We start from the raw sequence: 17,854 nt of genomic DNA, 5'->3' as shown, positions 1-17,854 counted from the left end.
TATCCTCAAACACCATCTTCAAGATTGACAAGCCACAAACAAGGGCCCGGACCAAGCTCTACAGCCCTCACAGGCGAAAGAGACAAAACGAAGAGCTGCACACTCTGTGCACCAAAGATGTAATAACAACACACACATTCGCAAGGCACGTGTCAGATATCACATATTGTCAGTCATGCGCAGGAGCACATACATCCTCTACATAACATAACCACCATGTAAGGGTCGATTGATTGTGAACCCTGATGTATTGTCGAATTTTTGGGTGACACGGTTGTTGTTACTGTTGCAGCGCAATGTTCAGAATTTTATTTTGTAACTGAGTTAAGTTTTCATGTGTAAATAGTTTGGCTCTCACTCCTTTTTGTTTGATAGAATTAGGTCAGTTTTGACTGGGAAAACCACAGATGCTATTTTGTTAAAAATTTGAGGGGTTCAAGCTCATTGAGCCCTGCAAAACTACAGGTTCCAAAGAGAAGTGCAAAACTTATTATAGTTATTAGAAATAAAGTTAATAAAAAAAGCTCTAACCCTACATCAGCTGGTAGTTGTGGATTAATATTATGGACAAGAGGAAGCAGTCAGGTGTGTTAATACATCACAGCAGAACCTCCTTCCTTCTCTCTAAGGGCTAAGTAGAGAGAATTAAAATCCTAAGAGTGGACGAGCAGCTCTCCTTCACAGAGAGATAAAGAAGCTCTCCCTTTGGCTACAAGCATCTTCAGAAACCTGGCCCAGATCTTGGCATGATTACATATCTGCTTTCAGCCAGTGTCGAGAGTCTCCCCGCAGCTCCCTGGTGAGATGAGGATAAATCTGTTTGGTCTCAGGAAGCGTTGATATCTGTAGGCTGCGTGCAATCCTCTGCCTGATAACTGTCACCTCTCTGCCGGATTTTAATATACAGAGTCATATTTTTCCGCGACGAGATGAAAATGAGAAAAAATGAAGCTTTACTGGGGTCTATTTTCATAAAGCATCTGTAGCTTAGCTGCTTCATTTTTTTCCTCCTTTTGTTCTAGAGGAATCTCAGTCGTTCGGTTGTTTTTCTTGCTTCTATATAACCAACTGTAAAACTGCTGTTTCATTGCACTGCTGGACATTTAAATCACATCTCTGCTGTCCTGCTGTGAGCCACTCTGCATGGACAAGCATTTCAAAGTCAAGTGTCTTTGTGTAAATCCTTAAATCTAATACATGTTGCACTGGTCCTTTGCATGAGTCTATTGTGTTTCCAAAGACAGGATCGCCTTGGTAGCTACACAACACAGTCGCTTTTCTTATTTTTTTCTGGGAATACCGCTGCTCTCGTTCTTCTTTGTGGTGGCAGATCTCTGGAAATCTAACATGTCACACTCTCTTACATGTGAAATTCTTCCGTTCCCCAATGAAGCTAACATTGGAAAACTGCCAGAATATTTAACAGGTTAACATACATGTCGGTCAAAGTGGCTTAAATGGAGGCACCTGGTCCTGTAAATGTTCCTCCTGGGTTTTGTGAGGGTTGAAACTATGCAGTGACATCTATCTGCAATGTTTGATTAGGAATTCCTGACAGCACCCAATAACCTTGCTGTGAACGCAGACTGGTTAGTCACATAGTGTCAGTGGCATGTACCAGGGTTTTTGTTTATTTGAAAGCATTTTTAACCAGGGTCTCTCTAACAGGACACTTCCATAGTCAATTTTTGCCCTGAAGTCACAGACCAAGTTGGTCTCTTGTCAGCCCAAGTGCCCTTAAGCCACTCTGTTGTTGATTTTTGGTGCAAGAACCTAAACCTGTGTGTAATAGAGGTTTCCCATCAAATCTTATCTTACTTATGTGGGAACAGAAGGGTTTGAAAACTTGGACTCGCAGAACCTATAAACATGGAGACACTGCACTGTAAAACATTGTAAGCTGCCTTAAATATGTTTAATTGAACAAAACTTAATTTGTTCAAAGTGCTCTTATGAGGTGTTATGATGTAAGACTCACCGAGCACACTGAGCACGAAAAAACAAGTTCAACACATTTCCGTCAGCAACTGTTTAGTCACACTGTTACTGTCAGATTTGCTTTCCGGTAACATTCTCTCAAGGGTCAGTTCTTCATTTGCAGCAAGGCCTTACAGTACAACTGTGACTGCTCCTGCTGGAGTCAACAGCTGGCACAAATACGGCAGATGAGGTAACTCCAAGTAACTTTGTTAGATTGTTAGCAACAGGGATTAAAGTGGTGTGGAATGATCCAGAATGGCATTCCGGCAACTATGATCAATAAGTAAATAAATATGATCGGCAGTTTCATATATAATAATGGCAAGCGAGTTCATCTTCCGTGTGCTGCAGCCTGGAGTTGCTTCCAGCTGATGCCATCGAGATACTCACAGAATCACACTCACACAAATCTGAATCTCTGGTCTCCTCCATAGTCGGAGTGCGCACGTGAGAGAGTGCTGCATGCGTGTGACGGGACTGGGTTCACTAGCCAGTCACAGCCATGTTTCGGTCATGGCCTCACAGGGGCGTGTGTGTGAGTGAGGAAGAAAAAGCCATCCGAATGATAAATATGGTTCACCTGCAGCTTTAAAGGGAGACACTGTGTTTTGGAATTAAAAAGGAAGAGCATAAGCATGTTGGAACAAAAGTCCAACAATTTATACCATCTACCACTTTGTTTATTCAAATCTTTCCTGGCACGCTTTCAGTTTCTTTTTCAAAATCAGGTTTGTTGTATTGGCATGGCCACAAGTCCAGCCTTAGTGGGCTGTAGGCAGCCTAAGTTTTAACTCATAATGTAAGAAAACAAAAGAAAACAAATAGTTTTCACATGATTAAATAGTAGCTATACTAAAGGTGAAAAAATATACAAAATAGTGATATGTGAAAAACGTTGACTCTGACCTGTTGAACTGCTGCATACCCTGACTGTGGAAGCCAACTCTTGGAGAATTAAAGCTGCTGGGAAAAAAATGACCTGGACACTGGATCTTGTTGCCAAACGAACTTCTGGATCATGGAACTACTGTGCCCCCCCCAAAAAAACCCCCCAACATTGTCATGTATCTACACGAGGGCTGGTTCTTCTATCGGGGACCCTCAGTTCATTCGCTATAATGGTTGAAGCGCTAACTGAACTGTATCCGGAGTTTCTCACATTCGTGAACTAATCTTCAGACATTCCTCAGAATAAACCACGACTTTGGTCATTAGTAAATAACTCTTAAATGTAATGTGACCATTACAAATGGGCTCCTGATTAGCCACCTGAGCAGATGTCAGTTAGGTAAAATTGAAGTGGCAGTGAAAACACCGACCAAACATTCAAAACTCTGCAAACTTTTTCAATCCAGAAATATCCAGATCCGAAAGTTTTGATATTTCCACCAGTCAAACTAGAGATCATTCAACTCTGTAAATAAAAGCATTGAATGGGCAGGTGATTCTGTGCTTCCCTCATTTTGTTTACTTTCTCACATCTTACAAAGGGGATGTGAGGTTATAGAGATGCTTGATGCTGTAAAACGTTTGTGTATGTCAGTGTGTGCATGGGTTCACATGCACAAAACAGGCTGTACGTTCAATCATGTTAAGTTGTGGAAGTCAGTATAACTCACTTTTCATCTGTAACTCTAACTCATCAAACATATACAGTACGGGATTTTATTTGTAATTTACATAGTAAAAAAAAAAAAGATTGTGCCAAGACAACACATTAACAGCTGTAAATTTTACATGTTACCATCAGGTAACAGTTACAAATGGCCGAGTGGTGTAAACAATAATCCTTATTAAGTCTCATGTGAGTGCAATATAAAATCATTCTCACGTCCTCCTCTGTTCAAAATAACAGTGACAGAACCCTTTAAAGCGGGCAGCTGCTTGTGTGTCGGTTCGTCACAGGGAGCCTGTAACACATGTAGAGTAGTGCTAGTTATATAATGGTTTTACAGTGACTTTTCTAACTTTGATTGTCCCAAAGAGTTGATATTGTGAGACATTCTTAAGTTGTGAAATCTAGTTCTCAGGTGCTTTAACTTTTTCTCCTCAGGTGCCTCCTCACAGCGTGGAAACTACATAATTGATCGTCCTGCAGCAAATGGCCTCCCAGAAGTCATCAGGATTCTGGACAACAATCGCCCAATCTACAGCTCCTCTGATGACGAAGAGGATGGATGGTTGAGTTTGTTATTGTGGATGAAGGTCAAGGTGAGGGCATTTTTCCATTCTCTGAAGATGATGAGGGTGATTTAGTGGGGGATAAATACGTGGATAGTTAGGAGGAGGAGGGGGATAAGGATAAGGACTGGAAGACTGGACCAGTGAGGATTCTGGTTAGGACACCATGACCGAGGATGAAGAAGCGTCCCCCTGTTCCCGCTGATGTTCCTCTCGCTTTTCCTGTTCTTGCTGCTGCACCTCAGCAGCCTATTGTCAGGCACCCACAGGTGCAGCTACGATTGGGAATTTCACCCTGGAATGCTGCATGAAACAGTAGCATTAGAAACCTGGACACTCTTTGAATTTGGAAGGGCTGTGAATGCCCTATGTAGCCTATTACACCAGCACCTATTTGTATCTGTTACTTTTGTTTGATTGTCCGTTTGAGAACTTGAGATCTGCCCTTTGCTTCTGGCAGGGTTGGCATTTCACTAGGTACACACCAGCTCCTATTTATATCTCGTTGCTGGGTTGCTGAATAATTATTCAAGTTGCTAATAATAATATTGATAATAGGACAGGGGAGTCCAATTCATCTATCTGGGCAGAGGGGTAGATCAGACTCCTATCTATTTGGAGTGTGCGCTGGCTGTACCGCTGGTTGTCCAGTAGGCGCAGGGTTGGTGATTTAATCCCCAGCTCCTTCTGTCCATGTGCTAAAGTGCCCTTGGGCTAAGACTCTGAAATCCCAAACTGCTTCTGACGGTCAGGCCAGTACCTTGCAGGATAGTATGGGAGACTGAGAGGAGGAGTGTAAACCACTTTGGATAAAAGCACAGTCTAAATGCAGCCATTTAGCATTTTATCTGTCAGGGAAGGCAGGGCCCTCTCATGGACATCTCCCTATCCCAGTGAAATCACATACCACTGCCCCTTCAAGTTGATGAGAGCCAGTCGGGATACCTCTAAACCTGCAGGGGTATCCTAACTGTAGGGATAGGCCTATCCCTGGGGCACCTCTACCCAGACAGAGAGTTAAGTGCGGTTCATGTGGATAGGGCGAAAAAAAGGAAGTGGGGAAAAAAAAAAAAAACAGAACAAAAACTCAGCAGTTAATGGAGGAAATGCTCTATCAAATGACCTACTGCCACTCTTATTATATGGGAAAAAAGGTAAGTAAGAGCATCTGACTTAAAGAAAGTTACCTACTATAAGTCAGGCTGATAGACAGAGAAAGTTATCCATTTAATGTACAATATCACTTTATTAGGACATATAATATTTCAAAGATTAGGCATCCTACTAACTCGTTTTTTTTTTTTTTTAACTTACAAAGGTAGGTTAATGACAACATTACCAAAAATGTACTGAAAGTCTTAGTATCGCTTGGATGATTTATTTTACTTACTCTGTTGTATGTTGAATTATCTCAGGTATAGATGAGTGAACCAGATGAAGATCTCAAGATCCCTGTAGTCCAGTTCCATGCAAAGATGAAACTCACTGGACAACCCTGATCCCAAGAACCGCTGCTTCACTATTAGCCTTGGTAAGAATATGTCGTTCTATTCATTCTCTTAAATTCTCAACAAGAAGATTATTCCTTTCCTGCATAAAAAAAAAAACATGCATTCCTCTCGTTAATTTCATTGAGGCCACTATCTTGACACTGCGGGGGGGGGGGGTAAGAAGGCTACAGCCAATACTTGCAAACTCACCTTCCTTGCACATTACTTTGTGAGAAGAACACGTTATTTAACTGTTGACTTGTCCGTCATAACAATGGAGAGTAAAACGACTGAATGAACTTTCCAGAGTTGTAAAATTCTGTTTCTTAGTACAGTATTATAAACTGCTGTGTTGTGTTTTGGTGTCTGATAAGCCCTCAAACTGTGGATCTCTTACTCAAAGTGGATTTCCTGGACTGGATGTCATTGTCTCGTGGTTACCAATCGCAACATGTTCAGACCAGCGCAGTGTTGTCTTTGTTCCAAACGCTCCATTGATGAGGAAAGATTAGTTGATTTCACTAAACTCTGGTACAATGTCTTATTGTGTGCTACTGATCAACAATTACGCGGACCACTGCAAATATATTCTGACCACTTTCTGCCATGGGAAAATTTTAAAAATTCTTCTTATTGGTCTTTCAAAGCCATAATTTTTTCCAGCAGCTGTAGAGCTGGTTGTCAAGTGAAATAAGAGGAGCTGATGGATTTAGATTTTAGGAGTCAACTTCACTATTCCCAATCCTACTGGTGAGACTGCAAATAATGATTTTCCACAGTTTCATAAGAGACTGGATTTCCAGCCTATAGATCTGTAATCGGTATGTGTGTGTTAGTGTGTGTTTGGATTTGAATGCAAGAAAGCGAGAGAGAGACTGACAGACTTCCTCAAACAGATTTGTACAGTGTTTTGTGTGTGTGTGTGTGTGTGTGGTTTTTTTTTTCAGGGAATGTAAAAATCTGGGACAGAATGAGCCTTGGGGTGTATCAGCAGCCATCACTGAAGATGAGGTTCAGTCCTCTGATAAGAACTCTGGGAGCCTATAAAACCTGGCAGCATGCAGCCCTCTGGAAAATCCAAACGCGTGGTGATCAAAATGGGGAGAAATCGCATCAGACAGACTGAGGGAAGAAAATGTTAGAGCTGAGGCTGGTTCCAAGATTTGGTATTCACTCTTTGAAAAATATGACATCTGCTCTTACAAAATGATCTTCAGTAAAACCAAAACTTAACATATGGGGCATTTGAAGTGGTAGGTAATTTAACTTTTCAGTTGATAAAATAGTAACATATTTAATCTTCTATTAATTTAACATATTGAACGGTGAGCTTCAGGTAATTGGGGCTTTTGCTATTTAGACCCAATGCATAATAAATGTAACCATATTGTCGCTTAGATAAAGACCGGTTTCCTGTTTGAAAACAATCAAGGATGTGCTCACAGGTCCTGTTTAACTTGCTCTCAGTCAATAGAGACAGAGAATCTGGGGAAATGTAAGGAAATTGAATGTGCTATTATCCTGTAATTACCACTTGTGGCCACAGTGGCCGCTGGTCTGCTAAAGTTACATAGGCTGACTTGCTAAAAGTCTTACTGATAGGACAGACAAGTCCCGAGTTCACCGTTAAATTGTGGCCATTTCATTCACGTACTCACAGGGCCCGTGGGTGTGGAGCCACGGACTCGACAGCACGTGGATAGAAAGCTTCGTCTGCCAGCCGGTGGGGTTTGATTACGCTGCTACAGGCAACACAAACCGAGGGACTGCCCCCTCTGTGGCTGAAGGTGAAGGAGTGTCACTCAGTGGAAGCAGACTGTATTGGCCAGAGTGGAAATCTAGAAATGAAAAAAAAAAAAAAAGAGGGTTAATGGAGGACTGATTATGTTTGTGGTGGACATTGCAACTGATCCTGAGTAATTTACAAGTTAACAGAAAGTTGATCGATGACAGTTTTGATCACCAATTAATTGTTTTACAGTCCAGTAAAACCATTGTACTTTCTTTAACTCTGTTACCGCCATAATCCCTACATTTTTATCGATCAATAGACAGATGACCAACCAGGGTGTATAGACAGAATTGCTTGACAATACATCATTTGTGCCATTTATTTGGATTTTTTTTTCCTGTAAGTATGTAAATAAAATCTACTTTATGGATTATTATTTCATGCGGATAGTTAAGGGTTAACAATATGCTAAAGACGTACAGAAGGGAAAAAAGAAAAAAAGAAAAAAATCCTCCTCAGCTCTGACAGGCTCTATGTAGCACCACTAACAAACCGGTCACTGGAGCCGCTCGTTACCGTCAATTTTAGGAAATGGATTTCAGCTCGAGAGGAGCGGACGGCAGCCTGAACGGCCCGTACGGCGCGTGGTTGTAGAACGAGATCAAAAGGCGCGTGGTCTGCGCGGCGGCCGCCTACGTTTTATTCTCACTACTGCTCTCTGGACACAGTTCTCTGAAGCGCGTGCTGCTGATCGGTCGGTGGCGTCAGCAGGAGCGGCCGTTCTCTGTCTGCTGTGGCTGTGTGCGTGCGTGCGTGCGCGTGCGTATATGAATGTAGTGGTTTGCGCGTGAACCAGCATAACCAAAGACCAAGCAGGCCAGCGCGAGCCAGCAAGAAAGGCAGGCAGGCAGGCAGGCAGGCAGGCAGGGCAGAGAGAGGCAACCCGCGAGCGCTCAGCTAGCAACCGTACGTTACACTGCGAGAGATGGTCACGTCCACACCGGGGGTCCTTCTGCTGCCGATGCTAATATGTCTCCAGCACTGCATTAACGTCCATGGTAAGTCTCGAGCCCACTGTGGCTGTGAGTTTGTTCGCTTATGTGTCTTTGGAGTGTGTTGAGAATCACGGCTCTGGGAGACGCGCGCAGTGTAGAGGTTAGCTAACATTACCGAGCTGTACACCTGTCTTGGCTGCTCCTTAAAGGAATGACCGTGCTTGGCTACACCTTGAGCTAGTCAACCTTTCGCTCCTTCTTAGCAAGGGAACTCCTGAAATAATGTCTTCTCGGGGTCTACAACGTGCTACTTGCTGCCCTGTGTGTGTGTAATTCAAAATTTATGTAAGGAGTGTGTTCCTCTTTTAGATTAGTCCTTGGTTTAGCTCGGGTGTTTTAGCTCTGTATCTTTTTCTGCAGATGAAAGAGGGGGGGTGTAGAGGCCCGTTTGGTTTGTGTTGCTTTTTGTACTGCAAGTGCTTGTCGCCGCTCATTCATGGTCAATTACCCCTGCGGTCAATTAATTTCAGCCTGAAAACAGGTAGCCCATTAGGAATAAATCCCTGCTTCTTGAACGCTGTTCGCGTCTGTGTGTCCAGATTTCTCATTCACTACCACTGTGGGATTCTCCTTTGCTATCTCCACCCCCAACGAGGTTTGTAATTTATTTATTTATTCCTGAAGTGGAAGCCGACATAGGGAGAGGGATGGCAGGGAGGGGAAAAAAGGGATTACAGTGGATGGACGTGGAGCGATAAAGTCGAAAACAGGGGCAGGAAGCGGCAGCTGAGGGCATGAAGGGAGAGGAGCGACCGCGGCCAATTACCGACCGCAGGTGATCCCAATGCAGGCCTAATTATGAGCAGAGTGAAGTTATCACCGAATGGTGACACTTTTTTTTTTTTTTTTTTAATTAATTATACAAAACACGGAAAGGCATTAAAGTTCTGAAATGATTAGTCAAATGACTAGCTACTTTGATAACAGATGAATCATTGCAAATAAGTGCAGGTTCTAGCTTCTCAAATATGAAGATTTGTTGCTTTTCTGTTTTATATCATTGTTTGGACTGTTGGTAGGGCTCTGAGGAGCTTTTTTTTTTTTTTTTTTTTTTTTTTTAATCGGACTTTAACAAACTAAATGACTAGCTGTTGTTGCAGCCCTAGAGCAGATCTGCACATTTGAGAAACTGGAACCAGCAAATGTTTCAAGCTTTAGCTTGATGATTACTTGGTGGTTTATCAGAATTGTTGTTGTTGCTTTTCTTCATCAGTTTCGGACTAATTGTCTCTGCACTAATTCACATGCTTATAACTTTTTAATACCATAACTACCAAATACAAAACTTTATTTGTCAAATAATCAGGCATCAGCCGTTCATGTTGCCAACTAGGCCTGATTCAGGAATGTCATACTATGCATTTAGCACTAGGCAAAAAGACATGGTTGTATTGATTGTAAATTGGAGATATGCCCTTGGTAAGGTTACATTGTCTTTTCACTGGCCTCACATAGCTTTTTCTCCCACCTTACAGGTTGCTAAAAAGATGAGTTACAATCCGTTGAGTTTATTACCATAGCTAATGTCATGGGCTGTTCAGTGACTGAAATGTTGGAGTTCTTGGAGGACTGTGATACGTAGTATGACAGTCTTGGGCCAGGACTAGTTTCTGACATTGTGGAGGTTCCTTTCTGGCCTCAGGTACATAAAATATGTACATAACTTTTGCACAGTTTTATTAATGCAGTTACTAATAATTTCAGCAGTAGTTTGCATGCAGGTTAAATTATAAAACAGCTCAGAGAGGCAGAGAGAACTGTGTTTGGCTACTTTTGTCTTGCACAGATTTCAGTCTCTTGAATTCCCAACTCCTGTGGAAAATGGCCTTTGGGGAAACGGTGAATCAAAACTAGTGCTGGTAATGTGCACACACTGGATAGCATACACCCACCACTGCTACCACCTCATTCCTATTCTCAGCTCCAAACCAAACCCAAACACACGTGCACACACATGTACGCACGCACAGATTGAGATTGTGTGAGCCCATTTGAACAAGACGTCACGCAAATTAGATGGCAGCGAGAGCAACAGCATCAGTGCCGGCCTGATTAAAATGGATGTATTTTTCCTCCATGGTTACCGTGATACCATGCTAGACCCAGATCCTCAGCTATATGAGGGGGGGCTATGTGGGGGTGCGCTTTGGCTCTTGAAGTGGGTGGGGTGGTGGACAGGAGGAGGAGGAGTGCACTGCAACTGTTTCTGTTACTGGGGAAAATTGCATTACCATGACCTCCAGTGTGACAGCATTTATATAACGCACAATGATCTACTATTTTGGGATAGAGACGGTTCCATGCTTGTTGAATCTATGGCTTCAAACCCATGGGTACTACGAGTAGGTGAATGATTCACATGAAATAATGTGTAATTACAAGCTCATGCCTTCAGTTAATAGCTGTATTATAATTGATAATTTTAAGTTAATAGACTTTGATCAACACATTTTCATGCATAACAGGAACTGAATAAATACTAATTTTTTTTTTATGACTTTTTATCAAAAATATTTTCACTTTTTTTAAGAGAATCTCAGTCATATAGTCACAAACATTTGGTGTTTGGAAAGCTGCATACCCAAGGCAATGAAGACGATGGAGCTAAAACAGTTCGACTTTCTGCCATAATGGTATACAGAACTGTACTAGGATAATTATTCCCCTATTCTACACTGTACTGGATTCACCAAACAATTTTTGGCTGGACCGCAACAGCGAGGCAAGCCCAAGAAACACGATGTCCATGACTGACCAACTGACTGAGTGCTGTTACACCATTGGTCGGCTGGTTGAGTGTCCGAGTTCCCCATTGGCTGTTGCTCTTTCAAAATGAATTGCAAACAGTTTCTTATGCGTCACGGGGGGGTGGGGCATTTACAGGCCAGTGTTACCAACTTAGCACATTTGTTACTAGATTTACCAGCTTTTCAGACCCCTTTAGTGGATACTTTCCCAAAAGCACCTAGCAACAAATGTAGCGACTTTTTGGACAAACCTTAGCTACTTTCCATAGAAGATAGTCGCCAGTATTAGTATTGCCCCGTAAGTGCAAAGGTTGGGCTTTCCCTCTACAGGCGCACACCTGTATACATCTCATTCAACTAACCGCACGGCAGCTGACACAGACGTGAATGAGCTTCTAACTTTCGCTCTGAGTGATCATTTTACAAGTAAATATAGCTGAGCTCCTCTCAGCCCAGCCGTTTAACTTATGTCTATGGTGATTTTGTTAGATGATGTCATGGTTATAAAATCAGGGAAAACAGAAAAACATATAAATGAGAACAGCTTTATTGGGAATTCAGCTGTAAAAAGATGCTGTGTATATGTGAGGACAGAGAGTAGGAGAGAAGCAAACAGATAAAGGGCTGTCCAACCACATACTAGGTTTTGACCTAGTCTCATTAGTTGACATTTTTGAGGTTTGTAAATGGTACTCTGTAGCCACAGGAGAAATGTTAGTGCCTCTATCTCTCCAAAATTCTAAGATATGTGTTCTTATTTTTTCATCACAAGCTAATCTTGCAATAATTTATGCTAAACAACAACCAAAGAAAGGCACACAAAGGATTTTGAAGGGGAAGAAATATGAACATATGTCCTAACCTTGACAAGACAAAGTGGTGAAAGCTTACTCAGTGCTCATTCTGTGGCAGCAGTGAACACTGTGGAGAATTCAGACTTTAAAATTCAGCTAAAAATTGATACTGACAGTGCAGGGAAAAGGAGAATACTCTTGTGCAGGTTTGTAGACTTTAGGTTGCTACAGAAGTCTGTTATTGTGCTGATTGGATCAAAATGCTGGGTGTGCAGTTTTCCAGACAGAAAGTCAGTGGGTTTCTGTAGAGACACTGGAATACTAACCCAAGAGAATACACACTTAAAGAAACAAAACACTGGAATATATCATTCTTTACAACTTGGATTCCTGGTTACAATGGGTTTGCATGTTGCACCCCATTGATCACTGCAATAAACCATTTTGCAAACCATGCAGTTGTTGTAGATTTCTGGATGTAATTTTCCTACTGTTCTAAGCATCTTCATCTGTTTTAGGTCAATTGGCTTCATCAATGACGTGTGGGTGGCTTTTTTTTTTTTTTTTTTTTTTTTTTCCCCCCAAGACAGTGAGTTTTTGTTTCTGTCAATTGAATAATCATCTAATAGTTTCAATCCGAGGCCTCGATAATCAAACCCCAAAACTACTTTGTTACGAAATGAAATGTGTATAGCGCTGAGTAAGAAACTGTAATGGACTGGTTATATTATTATCATACTATAATATTATTATACTTCGTCCAAGTTCATGTATGACTGCTTGTGTTGAGACAAATTGTGGCTTCGTTTAGATGAAAAAAGTTTTTTAAAACTTATTTCTTTAAAGTTATTAAAATATAGCTTTGGTATTGGTTCCAAAACCTGGGTATTGTATCAGCACAGCCTGAGGCTCTCTTTTTTTATTCTGTCTGTCTGTCTCTCTGTCTGTCTGTCTCTGTCTGTCCCCTTCCCTCCCTCCCTATTAAATGTACGTCAGCAGTGAGCAGTAGGTCAGGCTGATGTGATGAGTCGGTACTTTTACTGTTGATGTGAACTGTGTGCCTCATGGGACCACTCATAATGATGATTGGTGTGTAGACTTCTCTTATTCTGGCTTATGATGGAATGATCATGTTTTGTGTGGTTTGTTGAACTATTGTGGATTTAATAGTGTTTGGATTAAAGATGTAAGGCATGGGAAATCTGATTCTCTACTGGATATTAGCACTTGGCCAAAAATAATGTTTGCCTATTCCTTCTAAAAACAAAAAAAACCAAAACATATAGGTTGGAACAATTGAAATATCTATTTTCGTGCATTATGTCAATAAGAGGGCAAACCAATAAATTAAGAGACATAACTCTTTAGGTGCACATTTTTGAGATTTGCCAGGAGGTTGCTAGTGCTGGAATGCTAGGCTTACTGTAGCTTACATAGCTATGTATATACAGTAGTTATTATCAGTACTATGTATTGTGTTGTTTATTTTTTTCAACAGCAGATGTAGTATATGTCCAAGACAAATTTCCTTAGGGACAGTAAAGTTTAATCTTATCTAACTTTTTTTGTCTTAAGGTCTTTAAAATTTTTGTAGGATAAAGGGTTTCTTTCCTAGGTTTTATGGGATAAAATGTGGCACATAATTGAAATGCACAGTGCTTATGTAGATCACTGGGCTGTTCCCAATGTTTATACAATTTGGTCAACTTTTTTTTTTATTCCTCAAAATAACATGACACACCAAATTTTTAAATCGCCCCATTGTGTCTGAAAAGTGTAGATCACCATACAGTTATAACAAGGTGCTGGACAAGGCCCAACTTACATAAATTTGGATACTTGGATTGAAAACTTGCAAAACTGTACTTCAATTAATGTAACATTTTTGTTTTGGCAATGACTTTAAACATTTCAGTGAATTCCCAGAGCTCCTCTCAGCTCAACCCACTGCATACATGGTAGTGAATCTCTCAAAGCACTTTATTTAATGAATTTTGTCTGTTTTGTTTTGTTTTTTGATTAAAACATTTTGGTGTATTTGGTGTAGGATAAAATTAAACTTTGTCACTGCTTGACCCATTTGAGTGTGTCCTCTTTTTCCAGGAAGTGTCTTGGTCAATGGGTATTTTTTCTCAGCTCGTTTTAAACCAGTTTACACTTATACTTGGATAAAAAGGTGGAAGAAATTAGACTTTTCATGCCTTATTTGACTATATATTTAAACTTGTTGGACTTAATTAGTAATTCTCCTTGTAGTCGTCTTTACCCCAATATTATAGTCTTTGGTAATAGCTGACTGCTGTTTTGTGGAAAAAACGCCCCCATATTATTATGTTTATTTCCCAAACCCTCTGTCTGTGTATTACAATTCCCCTCATGGAAATATGTTGCTCATTTAAAATATTTATTGGCATAGAGATTTTCTGTTTTTATATACAGATTGTTTTCATATGTATATGCTGCTTTAGGTAATGACGCATTTAGTTAACTTTGTTTACATTCATGAGACATGATTTGTGTTTCTAGTAAGTTCCAGTGCCCACTGGCTTGTCAAAGTTATTGCTAAACTTTGTGTGTACGGTTACAGGAAGTTTGAGCAACAAGTCATCTATATGTTGCAGTTTGTATTAGATGACAAAGCTGTGGAAATTATTGGGTTATTCACTTAGTTGATGAGTAGAAAATTGAAAAGAATTCCATCATATCCAGGATTAGCTGCTTTTTTTTTTTTTTTGCATGTCAAAAACTGAATTTCTTTAGTTTTTTTTTTTTTTTCTTTAAATAAAAAATGAGCAGTATCAGTGTTTTGGACCTTTTGGACAAACTTTCTAATGTTTAATTTCCATTGTAGAAAGAGCGTATTTGGCTGCTGAATGTGTCAGTATATTATTATTATTATTATTATTATTTTTATTATTAAGTTGCTCAGTGATTTAATTTCAGAGTACACTGAGACATTACACTATATAAATTTAAGTAACAACTGGAAAAATGGAGGTGTGTTGACCGATAGTATATGTGTCACCCCTGTGACCTGACAATGGTGTGTCCTGCTTCTCAACCGATGTCAGCTGGGAAAAGCTCCAGCCCCCGGTGACCCTCTAAAGGCTAAGTGGGTATAGCTGATGAATGGATTGATTATGCAGCCATTATTTGACAAGGTAGTCAGGCTTGTCTTACTTTGGAAGGTTTCCAGGGCTGTGGATGTACTTAAAGAACTGTTTTCTTTGTATCTATGTATAGTCAGTCTGTTGCACGTCAGTAGTTATTTGTCGGATGGATTGATGAGCTCCATTTGTTCTGATTTAAATTGCAGGTAGGTATGCAGTTATCCATCATATCTTGATTTTGGTGATTGAAATGGTAATATGGATGAAAGGTCAATATACTCTGTATTCTGTAAAAAGACTGTGTAAGTACAGCTGGTGTAGTCTTGGTTGAATGGAAGTCTGCAGGCTGTTGGCACCATTGGCTGTGTATCTACCTCCTCCCGTGTTGTGAAGATGTATCAGCATAGCCAAAAAAGTGGATACTTTAAAGGAACCTTTCCTGACGACAGTTTTTGCTTTTTCTGTACTTCTGTTTAGCATCTCTGTTTGTTTGTTTGTTTTGTTTGACAGCTTTTGGAGGTTTTTGCTTTTTTACCTCATTGGATATAAAACGGTAGTAAATTTTTGAATGGCAGATTAAAACAATGACCCCTTGCGATAAGAATTTATTGAAATATTTCTCTACAAAGACCTTCATCGTAATGCTGTACTTTGTCAGTGTTTGAGCATCTTAAAATGAGAGGAAGGCTGTCACGTAAACAATTCCAGATCCTACAAGAGTTCCCATTGGGCAAACATGCATAAATCCAAAATACAGACATGGTGAACAATATATAGCAAAATGTATTTCATGTTTTTTTTTTTTTTGTTTTGTTTTTTTAATCCCCCCCCCCCCCTTTGGATTCTTCAGTCTATAAAATGTCAGAAAATAATGAACTTCCATCACAATTTCTCAGAACCCAAGGTGACATCCATGATGGAAGTTCCAATATTTACTGGCCACAACTACATATTACATCTGTGTGACCATTAATTTATAAATGTAAGCACAGTTTCATACACAGTCTTTAACTGTAGAAGCAACACAAACAGTAAAGGCCAGAAGCTCCTCAGGTTCAGATCAAATCAGTGGGGCGTGTTTCTCTCCCTTAAGGAGATGCTGACCCACTTAAAATATATTCCTTCATAATGGCGTTTCAGTTATTAAATACATTTTTCAGAGGCTTTTTTGCCCTCATGACAAGAAAACAATTTAGGTGTAAATACCTGTAATCCGTTTTGCCTGAAAAAGTTATTTAAATTGATGTCTCTTATTCTGGCAAAAACCTTAAGTTTTAACAGGGAAACTTGTGACCTTTTTTTTATTATGAAAAATAGTTGTCCTTTCAATGGCATAGCGATTCAGCTGGAACTGCAGCCTCTCCTGGGCTTCTATCATTTTTTTGTGCTCCATTTACCCACCTGGACAGACAGACAGTCCAGACTAAAGCGAGTGTCAAGGTCAGACAGTGTTATTTTAAGACCTGAAGTTCGCATTACCTCTACTACAACAGACTACATTGCACTGAGAGAAATACTTTGTAGTTCAGAGTCTGGAGTCTTTTTTTTCCCCTCTACTGTAGTTTCACTTCTTTCAATGACAGATCAGGTTTTATTTGTCATTTGTTTCTTGATTCATAATGGTAATTTTCTACATGTTTGCTGTACGAAAACTATTAGGAATCAGTATGAGATTGTTATTGATTGATTAGCAATTACTCTGCAGAAAACTTTACATTAATAAGTTTGGTCTGTAAAACGTGTATCGTTTGTGGAAGGTTTTTTTTTTCTCCTGATAAATTTATAGAGTTGTATAGAAAATACGAAAACAAGTTGGTCAAGAGGCAGAGGAAATCAAACTTTCTGTGGAAGCCCAACATGTAGAGCTGGTGTATCTCCACAGTGGCTCAGTGTTGGCTGCTCTCAGTGCCAACGAGTTCTGTTTAAAACAATTTGTTTTTGAAATTACAGCTCTGCGGGGAACCCTGCTAGGACGAAACAAAAACAAATTACATCTAAACAAACAGTAAATGATGATTAAGAAAACATTTGGGACTAACCGCCTCATTTTTCCTCATGCTCCCTGTGCTTTTTTTCCTCTGCAGGTACTAAGACAGAATGTGAGGCTAGCCAGTTTCAGTGTGGAAATGGTCGCTGCATCCCGTCCGTCTGGCAGTGTGACGGAGACGAGGACTGCACCGACGGCAGCGACGAGAACTCCTGTGGTGAGAAAATAAATGCACACTGAAGTCAGACAGCGCGCACACACTCTGAGCACAGAGAGCTGCATCACTGATGCGCTGCCAGCATCATGGATGCCAGTATGGAGGGATGTCTGTGTTCAGTAAAGCAACATAGTGAGTTACTGAATAATTAGAGGTAGGTTGTTTCCAAATGTAGCTTTCTGTAACACAGTAATTACAGTCTGAACTATAGACTGAGTCTCTATTGTAAAACAAATACTAAGGTCACCATCTTTCAAATCCAATGAAATGTGGAAATTTCTTTTTCTCCTCACCAGAGAGTCACACATCCCTATTGTTATAATTATATCCTTCTATGGATAAGGCAAGTGATAATGTATAATAATCAATAAATCTCATGAAAACACCAAAACCGACAATGATTGGATCTCCCTAACAAGAATTATGAGTGTCCAAAGCCTGATATGTCTTATTTATCTTTGCCATACAGTTTCATTGTTGTCAGAACTATTAAAAAAATCATCAAAGCCACACCGTTGTATTGCATGACATGTTCCTTCATGAAATACATCAATATTCACT

At 40.2% G+C, this 17,854-nt stretch overlaps 1 protein-coding gene and 1 long non-coding RNA gene across 5 annotated transcripts in view; one reads left to right on the top strand and one right to left on the bottom strand.

Moving 5' to 3' along the window:
* Positions 1 to 3,709: 3,709 nt before the first annotated feature.
* LOC120806193 lies at positions 3,710 to 8,050 on the bottom strand. The gene is made up of 4 exons (XR_005709652.1): positions 7,960 to 8,050; positions 7,310 to 7,489; positions 5,552 to 5,751; positions 3,710 to 4,464 (listed from the first exon to the last, which is right to left on the bottom strand). It is a non-coding gene; the product is annotated as an uncharacterized LOC120806193 (long non-coding RNA).
* A 64-nt stretch (positions 8,051 to 8,114) lies between these two features.
* vldlr (very low density lipoprotein receptor) overlaps positions 8,115 to 17,854 on the top strand; it is a 59,730-nt gene continuing 49,990 nt past the window's right edge. For all 4 annotated transcript variants that reach the window (XM_040157058.1, XM_040157056.1, XM_040157057.1 and 1 more), the window contains exons 1-2: positions 8,115 to 8,441; positions 17,174 to 17,293. In XM_040157058.1, the coding sequence (XP_040012992.1) occupies positions 8,369 to 8,441; positions 17,174 to 17,293 (193 nt within the window). In that variant the 5' untranslated portion in view covers positions 8,115 to 8,368. The remainder of the gene's footprint in view (positions 8,442 to 17,173; positions 17,294 to 17,854) is intronic.

This window comes from Xiphias gladius, chromosome 20 (assembly GCF_016859285.1).
Source record: "Xiphias gladius isolate SHS-SW01 ecotype Sanya breed wild chromosome 20, ASM1685928v1, whole genome shotgun sequence".
NCBI classification, from domain to species: Eukaryota; Metazoa; Chordata; class Actinopteri; order Istiophoriformes; family Xiphiidae; genus Xiphias; species Xiphias gladius.
The sequence above is the reverse complement of the archived record's forward strand: the minus strand, read 5'-3'. Positions and strand labels throughout refer to the sequence as shown.